General features: G+C 53.7%; 2 protein-coding genes across 3 annotated transcripts; one reads left to right on the plus strand and one right to left on the minus strand.

Annotated features, from left to right (window-relative positions):
- Positions 1 to 258: 258 nt before the first annotated feature.
- On the plus strand, positions 259 to 7,348 carry BEST1 (bestrophin 1). Its single transcript, XM_032489582.1, has 9 exons — positions 259 to 410; positions 1,570 to 1,664; positions 2,126 to 2,359; positions 2,967 to 3,121; positions 3,506 to 3,583; positions 4,082 to 4,234; positions 4,462 to 4,542; positions 4,839 to 4,990; positions 6,607 to 7,348. Exons 1-9 carry the CDS (start codon positions 259 to 261, stop codon positions 7,280 to 7,282), a joined length of 1,776 nt encoding a protein of 591 aa, XP_032345473.1. The 3' UTR covers positions 7,283 to 7,348.
- A 1,373-nt stretch (positions 7,349 to 8,721) lies between these two features.
- On the minus strand, positions 8,722 to 11,503 carry FTH1 (ferritin heavy chain 1). Of its 2 annotated transcripts, none has more exons than XM_032489584.1 (4): positions 11,151 to 11,503; positions 9,572 to 9,718; positions 9,145 to 9,270; positions 8,722 to 9,049 (listed from the first exon to the last, which is right to left on the minus strand). In XM_032489584.1, the coding sequence occupies exons 1-4, from the start codon at positions 11,262 to 11,264 to the stop codon at positions 8,885 to 8,887; spliced, it is 552 nt and encodes a 183-aa protein (XP_032345475.1). In that variant the 5' UTR covers positions 11,265 to 11,503; the 3' UTR covers positions 8,722 to 8,884. The 2 variants fall into 2 exon arrangements, with proteins under 2 accessions (XP_032345475.1, XP_032345474.1); XM_032489583.1 differs by having other exon boundaries at positions 9,554 to 9,718; positions 11,151 to 11,492.
- Between the last annotated feature and the right edge of the window lie 1,031 nt (positions 11,504 to 12,534).

Raw genomic sequence — 12,534 nt, forward strand, 5'->3', positions numbered from 1 at the left:
AGACCTCTCTGTGTCTTCCACACCAAGGCTATGGCAGCTTCTGAGCTCACTTCCCTGGCTCCTTAGAGGTCACCCCATTCCCCTCCCAGTATCCAGATAGGAGAACTGAGGCCCAGAGCAGGGAAGGGTCCCAGCTAAAGTCACTTATGAGTCCTGGACAGACTCTGACCAAGGTCCCTGTCCCTTCCCACCCCCATCAGTATCCTCTCATCTGTCCACCAGGACCCAGGCCCATCCGCCACAGCCCAGTGCCTGGCCATGACTGTCACCTACTCAAGCCAAGTGGCTAATGCCCGTTTTGGCTCCTTCTCCCGCCTGCTGCTGTGCTGGCGGGGCAGCATCTACAAGCTGCTCTATGGCGAGTTCCTCATCTTCCTGCTCTGCTACTACATCATCCGCTTCATTTACAGGTACCAGGGGAAATTCCGGGGCCCCCAGCCATCCAGGAGGGCCGTTGCACAGAGACCTATAGGGCTGAGCTGAGCTTGTGGCCAAGCCCTGGAGACTGGGGAGGAGAGAAGAGGAGGCAGGTGGGGAGAGCAGCTCAAGGCAGGTCAGAAGCATCTCAAACACCCTTTCCTCCAACCCAGGGAGGAGCCTTGGAACCCAGGCCTTACCTGGTCCCACTCAGCCTGTTTTCCTGAATCCCACATAGTCTCGCAGGTCCAGACCACACTTTTTTTTTTTCTAATTAAAATGTTTATTTAAACAATAAAATATAAAACATATATAACCACAGAATATATGATAGCACTTGAAATGGAAAAAGCATTCATGATGACAATGAATTGAAAAATATTAAATACATGAGATTCTTCAGTTTATAATGATGATTCTGACAACAAAGCACATTGGTTTCCTTTGGTTGTTACTAGGGAACCCACACACTTAAAAAATTAGATGTTATTTTTTAGAGCAGTTTTAGGTTCATAGCAAAATAGAACTGAAGATACAGAGAGTCCGCAGTACCCCACCCCTTCTACCGCGCACACACAGCCCCCCCCATCAACATCCCACTGCAGAGTGGGACATTTGTGATAATAAGTGAACCCACACTGACACACCATTATCATCCAAAGTCCATAGCTGACACCAGGGTTCACCCTTGGTGTACATTCTGTGGGTTTGGACAATGTGTACAGACATATAGCCACCGTCACAGTGTTTACAGAAGAGTTTCATTGTTATAAAAGCCCTCTGCGCTCTGCCTATTCATCTTTCCTGACCAAACATTCTATTTTCAACCTGTTTTCAAACAACTGTCTTTTGAATTCTTTAAAAGGGTCAGTGGTGCCTAAAACTGACTCCTTCAGCCGGACTACCTTGGAAACCTTCTGAGGGGGTCTCCTCCAGGCATGGAGAAGAGGACTCACTGGGGTTTTAGGGCTGCCAGAGAAGGAGTGGGACCTGGCTCAGGCCACAGGAGGGTCCGGAGGTGGACCAGTGAAAGGAACAGTGGGGAGGTCAGGCAGCCACACTCCTACGCTGGGCCAGGCTGGACGGGACCAGTCTCGAGTCATCTCCTCCCAGTGTCTTCACATCTTTATCCACCCTGACTCCACCCCCCAGGATGGCCCTCACTGACGAACAGCAGGTGATTTTTGAGAAGCTGACTCTGTATTGTGATGGCTACATCCAGCTCATCCCTATTTCCTTCGTGCTGGGTGAGCTCCCCCTTCTGCGTGTTGGGGTCCGGGTGGCTGCTCCAGGCTCCAGACAGGCAGGATCAGGGGAAGCTATCTGGGCAAGGCCAGTGGCATGTCAGTGTCTCTTGGTAGTTGAGGGACATGAGGAGCCTGAAGCCAGAGGGACTGAAGTTAGACGTCAGGAAGGACGTCGTGCTGTTAGCTTTCTGCACCCCACTTTCTAAGGGCAGCACTGACATGATAGTCGTCCCTGGAGCCTTGCGCAGGAAGGGAGGGGTCTGGCGGATTCCTGGGTAAGGCAGTGGGGCCCCCAGAGAGAAAACTCGAGGCTTGCTCCTTCATGCGAGGGTCTGATGGTCTCCCCATCCCGAGCGCCTGACATCCCCATTAGAAAGACGGAGACACCGAGGCGTCGCCCTCGCTGGGCTCTGGCCGCAGCCTGGGCCTTCGCCCCTCGCCCCCCTCCCCCTCCTGCCCAGGCTTCTACGTGACGCTGGTCGTGACCCGCTGGTGGAACCAGTACGAGAACCTGCCGTGGCCCGACCGCCTCATGAACCTCGTGTCGAGCTTCGTCGAGGGCAAGGACGAGAAAGGCCGGCTGCTGCGGCGCACGCTCATGCGCTACGCCAATCTGGGCAACGTGCTCATCCTGCGCAGCGTCAGCGCCGCGGTCTACAAGCGTTTTCCCAGTCCCCAACACCTGGTGAAAGCAGGTGGGCGGGGCCGGGCGGGGCAGCGGGCGGGGCCATAGGCCGACGGGGGCGGGGGCGGGGGCGGGGGGGAGAGCCAGGGGCCCCTGTGCAGAGGATTGGGTGGGGCCAGGAGCCGGGTCGGGTGGAGACCTAGAAGCCTGAATTGGGCGGGGCGGAGTCAGGGGTCTGAAGGTGGGAAGAGGCCAGGAACCGACCTTTGGGTGATAGGGCTTTGAGACAAGGCTAAGGACTCTTGAGGGATGAGGGAAGAGTGAGGGTTGAGGGCCAGAGTGCGGCTTTGGGAACTGGTGAGGAACTCGGGTCTACCTCTCTCTGCCCTCCGCGTTCCTGTTCTCCGGTTTCCAGTCTGCACATTAGCAACCTCGGTCTATACAGCAACCTCTGGCCTTGCCTGATCCTGGTTAATAAGATCCCTCTCGCATGCTCAGCCCAGAGCAGCACAGAGTAGACACTCAGCGGTTATTTGGTGAAAGAAAGAGGATGGCAAAGGAGCTCTGATGTCCCTGTGGGCTCCGCATGGACTCGGGCCTGAACTCTGGGCCCTGCAGGGCCAGCCACCCCTTCTGCAGGCTCCCCTACCCTCTGCCTTCTCCACTCTACCCCGCAGGCTTTATGACCCCTTTGGAACACAAACACTTGGAAAAACTGAGCTTGCCACACAACTCGTTCTGGATGCCCTGGGTATGGTTTGCCAACCTGTCAACAAAGGCCTGGATTGAAGGTCGAATCCGGGACCCTGTCCTGCTCCAGAGCCTGCTCAACGTGAGCCCCCTACCCAGATGACGCTGCTGCGGAGCGGGGAGGGTCGTGTCCCACGTGGAACAAGGTTTCCTCCAAAGAGAAGGCTTGAGTCCTTGAGGGTCTTCCCAGAGCCTGCCTGGGGACTATAGGATCTTTTCCAACAGACTTCCATAGCCCAAGGTGGCCCCTTTCCAATTTCTCTCCCATCCCCTCTCTAAGTTGAGCCTCTGAGATCTTGGTTCCTTTTTGATAGATGAGGAGGCTGAGGCACAGAGTAGTTAAGTGAGATGCCATGACCACAAAGCCAGGGCTGGACCATGAGCACCAGACCTGGAAGAGCTGGTGAGGGGAGCCCAGGAGAGCAGGTGGTGGTCAAAAACCCAATCCTCCCTCCTGCCCCCCTAGGAAATGAACACCTTGCGTAGTCAGTGTGGACACCTGTATGCCTACGACTGGATCAGTGTCCCGCTGGTGTACACTCAGGTGAGGACTAGGCTGGTGAAGCAGCCCCTTTGGGAAGTTGAGGCTAGGAGGACTCAGGAAGCAGCCTATGATGGGAAGGGCTCATTTAGAGGCTGAAGAAGAGGCTCACCCTGGGAGTCGGGTCTGGACTTTGCAGGTTTGCTCTAGTGCCAAGTTCAAAGTGTCCAGCCCCTGCCTGTCCAGGTAGTGGAGGCAGTGTGATTATCTCATTTTAAAGAGGAGACCACAGAGTGGGGAGGGTTCAATCCCCAGTACCTCCATTATAAATAAATAAATAAACAAACAAACAAATAAATAAATAATCAATTGAATTATCTCCCCCATCCCCATCCCCCCAAAAAAAGAAAAAAAGAAAGAAAAAGAAAGAGGAGACCGCATTGACCCAAAGTCACGCGAGTGTGCAAGTCAGAGCAAGGCCTGTGCCCCCAACCTAGGGACCTTCCTGACCCCAGGTTCCCCACCCAGCCCATATCTGCCACCGTCTCTTTTCCCTCCCAGGTGGTGACCGTGGCGGTCTACAGCTTCTTCCTGGCTTGCCTGATTGGGCGGCAGTTTCTGAACCCAGCCAAAGCCTACCCCGGCCACGAAATGGACCTTGTTGTGCCCCTCTTCACGTTCCTGCAGTTCTTTTTCTATGCCGGTTGGCTGAAGGTAAGCCTCTCCGGGGACAAAGCCGGCTGTGGGCGTGGCCCAGAGGGTCGTGGCCAGCCATGAGAGGAGGGTCCATACGCAGTGGCTTCAGAGACACTGATCAGGAGGGAAGGGCATTGTTGAGGGGGTCAGAGGGGTGGAAATGCAGGAGCCAAGGTTTAAGAAGTGGAGCAAGGCTATGAGGGGTTCCATCTGAGGATTTCCAGAGCCTCACCTACCCTATCAAGGTGGCAGAGCAGCTCATCAACCCATTTGGAGAGGATGATGATGACTTTGAGACCAACTGGATTGTGGACAGGAGCTTGCAGGTATGAAGGGAGGAAGAAAGCCTGTCCCCATGGACCCTCCCCAAACTAGACCCGGGGAGGGGGACCCCACAGTTCCGTAGGGAGGACCCCACAGTGAATTGCCCCTGGCCTATTCACTCACAGGATTCTCAGCCTGAATTTTGAGGCTGCAGGCAGGCGTCAGTCTCCCCGTTTCACAAGCAGGGAATCTGAGGCCCAGAGAGAGGGAAATGAGCTCTCCAAGCCACCTGGCAAATGCACCCTCCTGCTCAGGCTGACCTTTCTGTTGGACTTCTCCTTCTGTCCCTGATGACCAGGTGTCCCTGTTGGCTGTAGATGAGATGCACCAGGACCTGCCCCCCATGGAGCGGGACATGTACTGGAACGAGCCAGAACCACATCCCCCCTACACAGCTGCCTCTGCCCAGTCTCGCCGACCCTCCTTTTTTGGATCCACCTTCAACATCAGGTAGGAAGTGCCAGGGAACCACTTTGGTGGGTAGAAAACTCCAAGGGCAAGGGCCTGCCCAAGACCTTGTAATAGCACTAGTTCATGCATAGTGGGTGCCTAGTCAGGGCTGGACGTTATATTAAGCTCTTTATATATTTTTTCAGCTATTTTTTTTCCTCCCAATAACCTTGGTTTGTTATCTCCAGTTTTCAGATAATTAAGTCCAGTTCAGAGAGATTAAGTCAGTTGCCCAACCCAAGGTCACATAGCTAGTGAGCAGCACACGTGGGCCAGGTATGTCTAGTTCCAACACCACACCCTCAACCCTTACCTTGTACTGTGTGAAGACTCTTAAGGCTATGAAGGCCCTTTGGTACCTCCAATCTAAGTCCCCTGTGACCAGAGTTGGAGACTGAGGCTCAGAGAGAGAAGGGACTTACTCGAGGGCAGTCAGTGATTAGTGGTGCAGCTGGGGTGTCAGGGCCTGGTTCCTGGCTCTGGTTCAGAACTGTTTTCTGATAAGCTGGGATGTTTGGATGGGGAGTGGATGGGGTCCCCTGGGCAAGGGAGCAGGAGGCTGGGCCATCACAGGTACCTGCTGAGTAGACTTCTTACTGCAGTGCACAGGCCTCAGCAGCCAAGCTTCCCCCTGTGGGTCCTGATCTGGTCAGCATCCCTTTCAAGCTGTAGCCCTCTCTCCCCAGGGTGACAGAGTGGTGAGGCCTCGAGAGAATGTTTGCTGCATGTCAGGGTCCGTACCATCAAGGTTTTCTTCCACAGTATTAAAAGCACTGTTCTCTTTTTTTTGGTTGGGGGAGGGAGGTACTTAGGTTTATTTATTTATTTATTTTTTGGAGGAGGTACTGGGGATTGAACCAGGACCTTGTGCATGCCAGGCATGCACTCTACCACTTGAGCTATACCCTCCCCGACTGTTCTCTTTTTAAGAACTGAGTAAGCCGTAATTAGAATTAGCTAGTCTCTAACTGGTGTGTGGAAGGTTTGGGTAAGTGATCAAATGATCAAGGATGGAGGCTTGCTTAAGTCAGAAACATTTTTGGAGGTCGCCTCTGAGTTCTACCTGGTTTGCAGTCCAGCAGCTGGGGAGGGTGGATAACAGAGAATGACAACACATAGACTTCGCTGCCAAGAAACGCACAATCTAGTGAGGGAGTTCAAACCAAAGGCTCAAGCTCTGAATACAAGGTACAAAGTCCTGGATCCCTGGGAAGAGACAGAGTATAGACCAGAGATCAGTTTTGGCTGCCTGAGAGGTGGCCTGCAGTTGGACCTGGGGCTGGGCCTTGAAGCACAGGGAGAATTTGGACACGGGCGAGGGCAGGCCACACTCTGGGGCAGATAGGCTTTCTCTGGCAGAGGAAAGACCCTGGGCTCCCAGGAAGCCAGACCTCTCTCCTTGGGTGTGGATGCTGCTCCCCACTTGGAACCACAAATCCCTGGCTTACCCAGAGTCCCTTCTGGGCCTCACATGACCATCTGTACCTGGGGAACAGAGGGAGGCTGTGCATTCTTGGCCTTGGGCCAGCAGGAGGGAGACGAGGGGGTTAAGAAGTCAAGCCAGGCTTCCAGCCTTCATCCCTCCACTAACCCCTGAGTCTCTTGCTTCTTTCCAGTCTGGGTAAGGCAGATATGGAGTTTCAGCCAGACCCAGAGAAGGAGGAGGAGGACGGTGCTCACAAGGGCATCATTGGCCGCTTCCTAGGGCTGCAATCTCACGACCGCCAGCCCCCCAGGACAAACTCAAAGACCAAACTACTCTGGCCCAAGAAAGAGGCCCTTCTCCATGAGGGCCAGTCCAAGAACCTCGGGGGAGCCGAACATGGTTCTAGTGACCAGGAAGATGGCAAGGCCTGGAAGATTAAGGAGGAGGATGCCTTCAAGTCTGTGGGACTCTATGGGTGGTCAGGTTACCACAGTGCCCCACAGACACCCCTCAGCCACACCCCTATGGTCTTCCCACCTGGACAGTCAGCAAGTCTTCGCAGGGTCTCAGGCATAGATGACACTGTCAAAGACCAAAGCCTTCAGCCTGCGACTCCCAGGACCAAGAAGAGTTTTGAATTGCTCCCAGAGAGTGCTGAGGCCTTGACCGAGAACCCAGAAGTGGGTCACGTGAGGAGGAAAACTGTTGAGTTTAACTTGACAGATATGTCAGAGGCCCCTGAACATCTCAGAGAACCACATCTGGAACAATCAACAAGCAACCTACACACTATCCTTGAAGATCATGGAGACCCCTACTGGGCCTTGGAAAACAGGTCTGTCCTCCACCCAAACCAGGGCCACTGAACCCCCAGCCCCCATGGGTGGCCCCCACCAGCTTCCTTGCTCTGAAGCCTACCTTTCTTTCACAATTCTCGTACTATGGCTGCCGGAGCATCCTGGGCCTCTGCCCAGCACTGGCTTGGGGCACACAGCTGGCTGCCACAGCAAGGGCCCTAGGGAAGTGTCGGGGACTTTTGCTTATTCTACCCAAGAGCCTGACATCACCAAGGCTTCTCTGGGACCCAGGTGTAAGATGAGGTTGCACTGACAGGAGTGATGTTGAAGGACCACCAGGCCAGGCTTAGGTGGGCTGATGTTGCCAATGGGCTCAGCTCACTTTTAGCAGGGGTGGCTGACACAGAAACATGGGGCAGAACTGAGGGCTCGAGGCTGTAGCCCAAGAACTCAACTTACTGCCCAGGCTTAGTAGGGAGATCGCACGAGCACAGCCCTAAGCCCTTGACGGTGGTCCTGAAGCACTCCTGGGAAGGGTACCGCATCCCTGGGAACTGGCAGATGGTAAGGTGGGGGCATCCAGGTCCCTTGAGTTACCTGACTGCTTTGGGGGCCTCACCAAAACTTCCCAATTTAAATGAGCTCTTCTTGCTTCCTTAGACCCAAAGCTGTCCCAAAACCATTAGGTATCTCCTTTTATTCCAGATTTCCTGGACACTCACCAATTAGATACACCCTACCCCACCCCTAATCACGACCTAGGAAGTGTAACTTTCTATTCTCAGAATCTCAAGCAGTTATTCTGTGGTCAGACAGAGCGTTGTATTGAAAACTGAAAAGGGCTACCACCTGTCTTGCTTCTAGGGCCAGAAACTTACAAATCACTATGGCCGATTTAGGGAAGGATGTTAATGTAGTTGCCAGCAAGGATGCAGATGGCTCTGCAGTCTCCCAGCACCACTCACTGGTTAACATTTAAGATGATTCTACCTCTGCCCCCCTACTGCAGCTATTTTTATTTTGAAATGAAGGTATCTTTCCATATTCATGTTGTAAACTTTCTAATTCTCACTAGGGATGAAGCACATTCCTAGCCCATTTCCAAGGGGGATGCTTCACCGGCCTGGTCCTACCTGCGTGTACACCAGCAGGACACTGATCCAGCCATAGCCATATAGCTGTCCACACTGAAGAATATGTCCCCATGACAGCCTGAATTAAATGGTTAGCTTAAAAGGTAACTAAAATTACTAGTTTCATATAAACTGTGAAAGGTAACAACTGCTGGAAACATGTAATATAAAACACCTAATTCAGAATCATAAGTCCTACATCCTGTCTGAATTCAACAAACTGAAGCCTTGGTATCTTTCCCAAACTAAGGAATTTAATAAATATAAATCCTAAGTTTCATTTTCATTAGTGTGATTGAGCTGTGGCACTCACAAAGTTAACAAAGATGGTCTAGATACATTTGTAGCCCATCCCAAGAACTTGAAGACAACAGCTGGGTACCAAATTACTTTATTTGAAGGAATGGTACTAAGGAAAGAACGTTAAGTAGATGTTTTGGTACAACTTATAGAAAAGGTAAAGGTAACCCAAACATGCATGCACTGCCTTGGTGACCAGGGAGGTCACCCCTGTGGCTCCAGGAAGCCAGCCTAAGGCTTAGCTCTCATTATCACTGCTTCCCAGGGTGTGCTTGTCAAAGAGATACTCCGCCATGCCAGATTCGGGGGCCCCCATCTTGCGCAAGTTGGTTACATGGTCACCCAATTCTTTGATGGATTTCACCTGCTCATTCAGGTAATGCGTCTCAAGGAAGTCACACAACTAGAAAACAGAATACAGAAGAAAGTTACCGGTAAGCTTTCCCAGCCTCTAAGGCAAATATTTCCTGCATTTACTCCCAGGCTGCTGATACTCACGTGGGGGTCATTTTTGTCAGTGGCCAGTTTGTGCAATTCCAGTAGTGACTGATTCACACTTTTTTCCAAGTGTAGCGCACATTCCATTGCATTCAGCCCATTCTCCCAGTCGTCATAGTCTGGTTTCTGCACGAGAGGATGTTAGGTCAATGTATCTACAGTCTCTACCACTTCAGTCACAAATCAGCAAGCACCCAATGTGTAACCACTGCGCTCTGGCAAAAGGAACATCCAAGTTTCCCTTGACAACAGCTTCCAACTTAACATCCTTGCCCATTACTGTTTACCCACTTTAGCTTAAGGTGGTAGGCCCAAATAGCACAAAAGCATCCTCATCTGATAAGGGCAACTGCTCCTCTCAATGAGTTCTGACACCTGAGGCCTAACAGATAGATGAGGCATGACAAACCTGGGACCTTTCATTCACCTTGATATCCTGAAGGAAGATTCGGCCACCTCGTTGGTTCTGCAGCTTCATCAGTTTCTCAGCATGTTCCCTCTCCTCGTGAGATTGGTGAAGAAAGTATTTGGCAAAGTTCTTCAAAGCCACATCATCACGGTCAAAGTAGTATGACTTAAAGTGGAACATGAACATGTTAGGGATTCCTAAAGGAAGGCCATCTGCTCACCAAGGCTTCCTTTCTTAAAGCCCAGCAAGAAGGGGTCTGGGCCTAAGGAGACTGGGAGGCAGGTTGTGTTCCTGAATTGAACACAACAGTAGACAGTTTTTAATCTGAAACACAAAAATGAAACGTGGTCCTTGAAATTAAAAGTTTAATACAAGGAACATTTAAAATACCATGGGAATTGCCTCCACCATGAACCATCTGAAGGATCTGTATTAGTGCAAAGTGAAGTTCTTACAGTCAGGGTCAAATGTGGTTGAAGAGAGAATGCTGGAGTATTTACCCTGCACTATTAGGGCCTTCTTCCTCTCCTCCCTGATTAATCCATGTTAAAACATGAGCTTGCCAGCTCACAGCAGACCGATGGATTTCTAAAATTAACCCACTAGCAAGGTGACAGTTGTGGGCAATGTTAATGTAATTAAATATATTAACAGTAGAAAGAAAAATTTGATTCCGTTTTAGACCCTTGCTGTATTCAGGTGTTCCTGAAATGGAATGACAGTCATAAAATCCAGGCCTGTTCCAGACCCATCTGGAACATGTCTATTCTTGGGTGATTTGCACAACAGTAAAACAATTCTAAGACTCCCGCCACACCGCTTAAAACCAGTATTTTGGAAACCGGATTCCACCGATTACTGCATGGAAAAATGCCTGGCCTCAAAACTGCTGGTGGACCTTACCCAAGAACTAAGGGTTCAGTTGGGCCACAACTCTTTGACACAAAAAGGATAAAGAATTAAGTACCCAGGCACAAAGACGGTTGACTAAGACAACTTTGTGTCAGCACATGGGGAGGTATCTAGAGATCTGCTGCAATTCAAGTGGGACTTAGAGATAAGCAGAGCAGAGAGGAGGAGACGGTTGCTCGGGAGTGGTCGGCCCACGAGATAAACCACTTCGCCCCAGCCCCCATAGTTGCCACTCGACACCATTACCCAGCAGGCACCGCCATACGGGGGGGAAGGGAAACCGGAGCTGGACCTCTCCGCCCCCTCCGGACCACGTGATCGGATGCAGAGGAAGGGATGGAAACGCGAAAATCCACTTTCCTACTTGCAGGATTGTACTGGTGGCAACCCCGGGAGGAAACTAGGCTCGCTTTAAATAAAAAAAGGTGCGCCGAGGCGGCCCTGGCATACAAGGTGGCACTCCTAGGGGGCAGTCGGAAAGGCCACCTGCTCAGGATTTCTGCGCAGAAGTCCTGGGGGATCTCGAGTAGCCTCCGTTTTCCAGAAGGGCGCACGGAGGCCGGAGGCGGGAGGCCGGAGGCGGGAGGCGGGAGGCGGGAGGCGGGAGGGCCCTCCCGGTAGCCACACCCCCGCCCCGCCGCCCAGGGAGGCCGCGCCCGCTGCTCGCGGGCCCGCTGGCACTCACCATGGACAGGTAGACGTAGGAGGCGTACAGCTCCAGGTTGATCTGGCGGTTGATGGCAGCCTCCGAGTCCTGGTGGTAGTTCTGGCGCACCTGCGAGGTGTACGCGGTCGTCATGGCGGGCGGCTGAGAAGAGGCGGTGGCGGTGGCGGCGGCGGCGGCTGCGCGGCGCTGGAGCGGCGGCGGGGACCTTGGGGCGGTCGGAGGGCGCTGTGAAGAGGTGGCGAGGGCTGGCTCTGAGTGGCCGGCCGGGGCGGGGGACGAGCGCCGGGTTCCGTCCAAGCACTGTTGAAGCAGGAAACCGCGGCGACTCTCCGCGAAGACTGTGGCGCAGGTGGCCGTCGCCCGATTCTTATAGCGGAGCGGGCGTCAGGTCCGCCGCGGCCAATCACGCCGCCCGCCGCTCAGGGCCCCGCCCCTTTCGGTGGGCGCGCGGCCCCCCCGTCCCGCTGGGGAGGTGGGGGGAGGGAGGGGCGGGGAAGGGGCCGCGGCTAGATCCCGGAGCTTGGGGCGCGGCGCGTGGGATGGACCGAAGACGTGATCGGGGGCGGGAAACCTAGCTCAGAGCTTAGACCCCAGTGGCCTCCTGGGCCTTGGAACCGATGGGAAACTGCCCCTGGCCCCTGGGACGTCGGGGCTATTCGACGGCCCCAAGGGGCACCCCGAGACTATTGGCCAAGGGCTCGTTTAAAATGAGCGGTAAAGCAGCAGTTCCCGCACCCCGAGGCGATTACCTCGTATTGCAAATACGGAACCTGGAGGGGGAACATGGGCCCTGGGAGGCCGAGTGAGTCAGAGCCTGGGAAAGGGCTCGCTTTCTCTTCCGCAAAGCTTAGGAAGCGGCCAAATGCAGGCGGGGTGGGGCCCACGGCCGGTCGCGGGTCGGCTGCCCGTTCAGGCTCTGGCCACCCTGTCCGCCTTTTGCTGAAAGCAAACATGGCTCCTCGTGCAGTTTCTACAACAAAGGCTGGGCGGGCTGTGTTTCCCGAGAGACGCGGAAACTGCCTTCCCGAGGGAGTTGTGGGATTGAGCCTCATGGGTTCTGAGAAAATCGCCGTAGCTTAAAACTCAGAGGCCTGGGGGCTAGGAAAGAGGGAAGAAGGCTCTGGGATCTGGAAACGATGCTGCGAGGCCATTTTGAAAAGGTCTCTTTTATCGGGCCCCAGTCCCAGGAGCCTCAGGCTGAGGAGGCCCTGTAGGGAGCCACTCCCGGGGTTGTCGTTGGAGGGAATCTGATGGCGCTGAATGTGCGCGACAGATGGCGGGACCCTGAAGGGGCGGGGGCACTGCATGTGGCTTGCAGCTGTGTACCCGGCACTGAGTGGATGTGAATTCGCCGGTGGCAAACAGGAGCTAGGCCCAGCGCCTACCCCTAGTCTGCTGACCT

This window comes from Camelus ferus, chromosome 10 (genome assembly GCF_009834535.1).
Source record: "Camelus ferus isolate YT-003-E chromosome 10, BCGSAC_Cfer_1.0, whole genome shotgun sequence".
NCBI lineage: Eukaryota > Metazoa > Chordata > Mammalia > Artiodactyla > Camelidae > Camelus > Camelus ferus.

What these genes read in the sequence shown, in the direction of transcription:
- BEST1 (XM_032489582.1), top strand. Translation starts at nt 259, where the DNA reads ATGACTGTCACCTACTCAAGCCAAGTGGCTAATGCCCGTTTTGGCTCC. An exon ending in CCCTATTTCCTTCGTGCTGG is followed by an intron (nt 1,665 to 2,125) that starts GTGAGCTCCCCC and finishes CCTCCTGCCCAG; the next exon opens with GCTTCTACGTGACGCTGGTC. An exon ending in TCTATGCCGGTTGGCTGAAG is followed by an intron (nt 4,235 to 4,461) that starts GTAAGCCTCTCC and finishes TACCCTATCAAG; the next exon opens with GTGGCAGAGCAGCTCATCAA.
- FTH1 (XM_032489583.1), bottom strand. Translation starts at nt 11,264, where the DNA reads ATGACGACCGCGTACACCTCGCAGGTGCGCCAGAACTACCACCAGGAC. An exon ending in CCTACGTCTACCTGTCCATG is followed by an intron (nt 9,719 to 11,150) that starts GTGAGTGCCAGC and finishes TTCCACTTTAAG; the next exon opens with TCATACTACTTTGACCGTGA. An exon ending in AGGTGAATGAAAGGTCCCAG is followed by an intron (nt 9,271 to 9,553) that starts GTTTGTCATGCC and finishes CCTCTCGTGCAG; the next exon opens with AAACCAGACTATGACGACTG.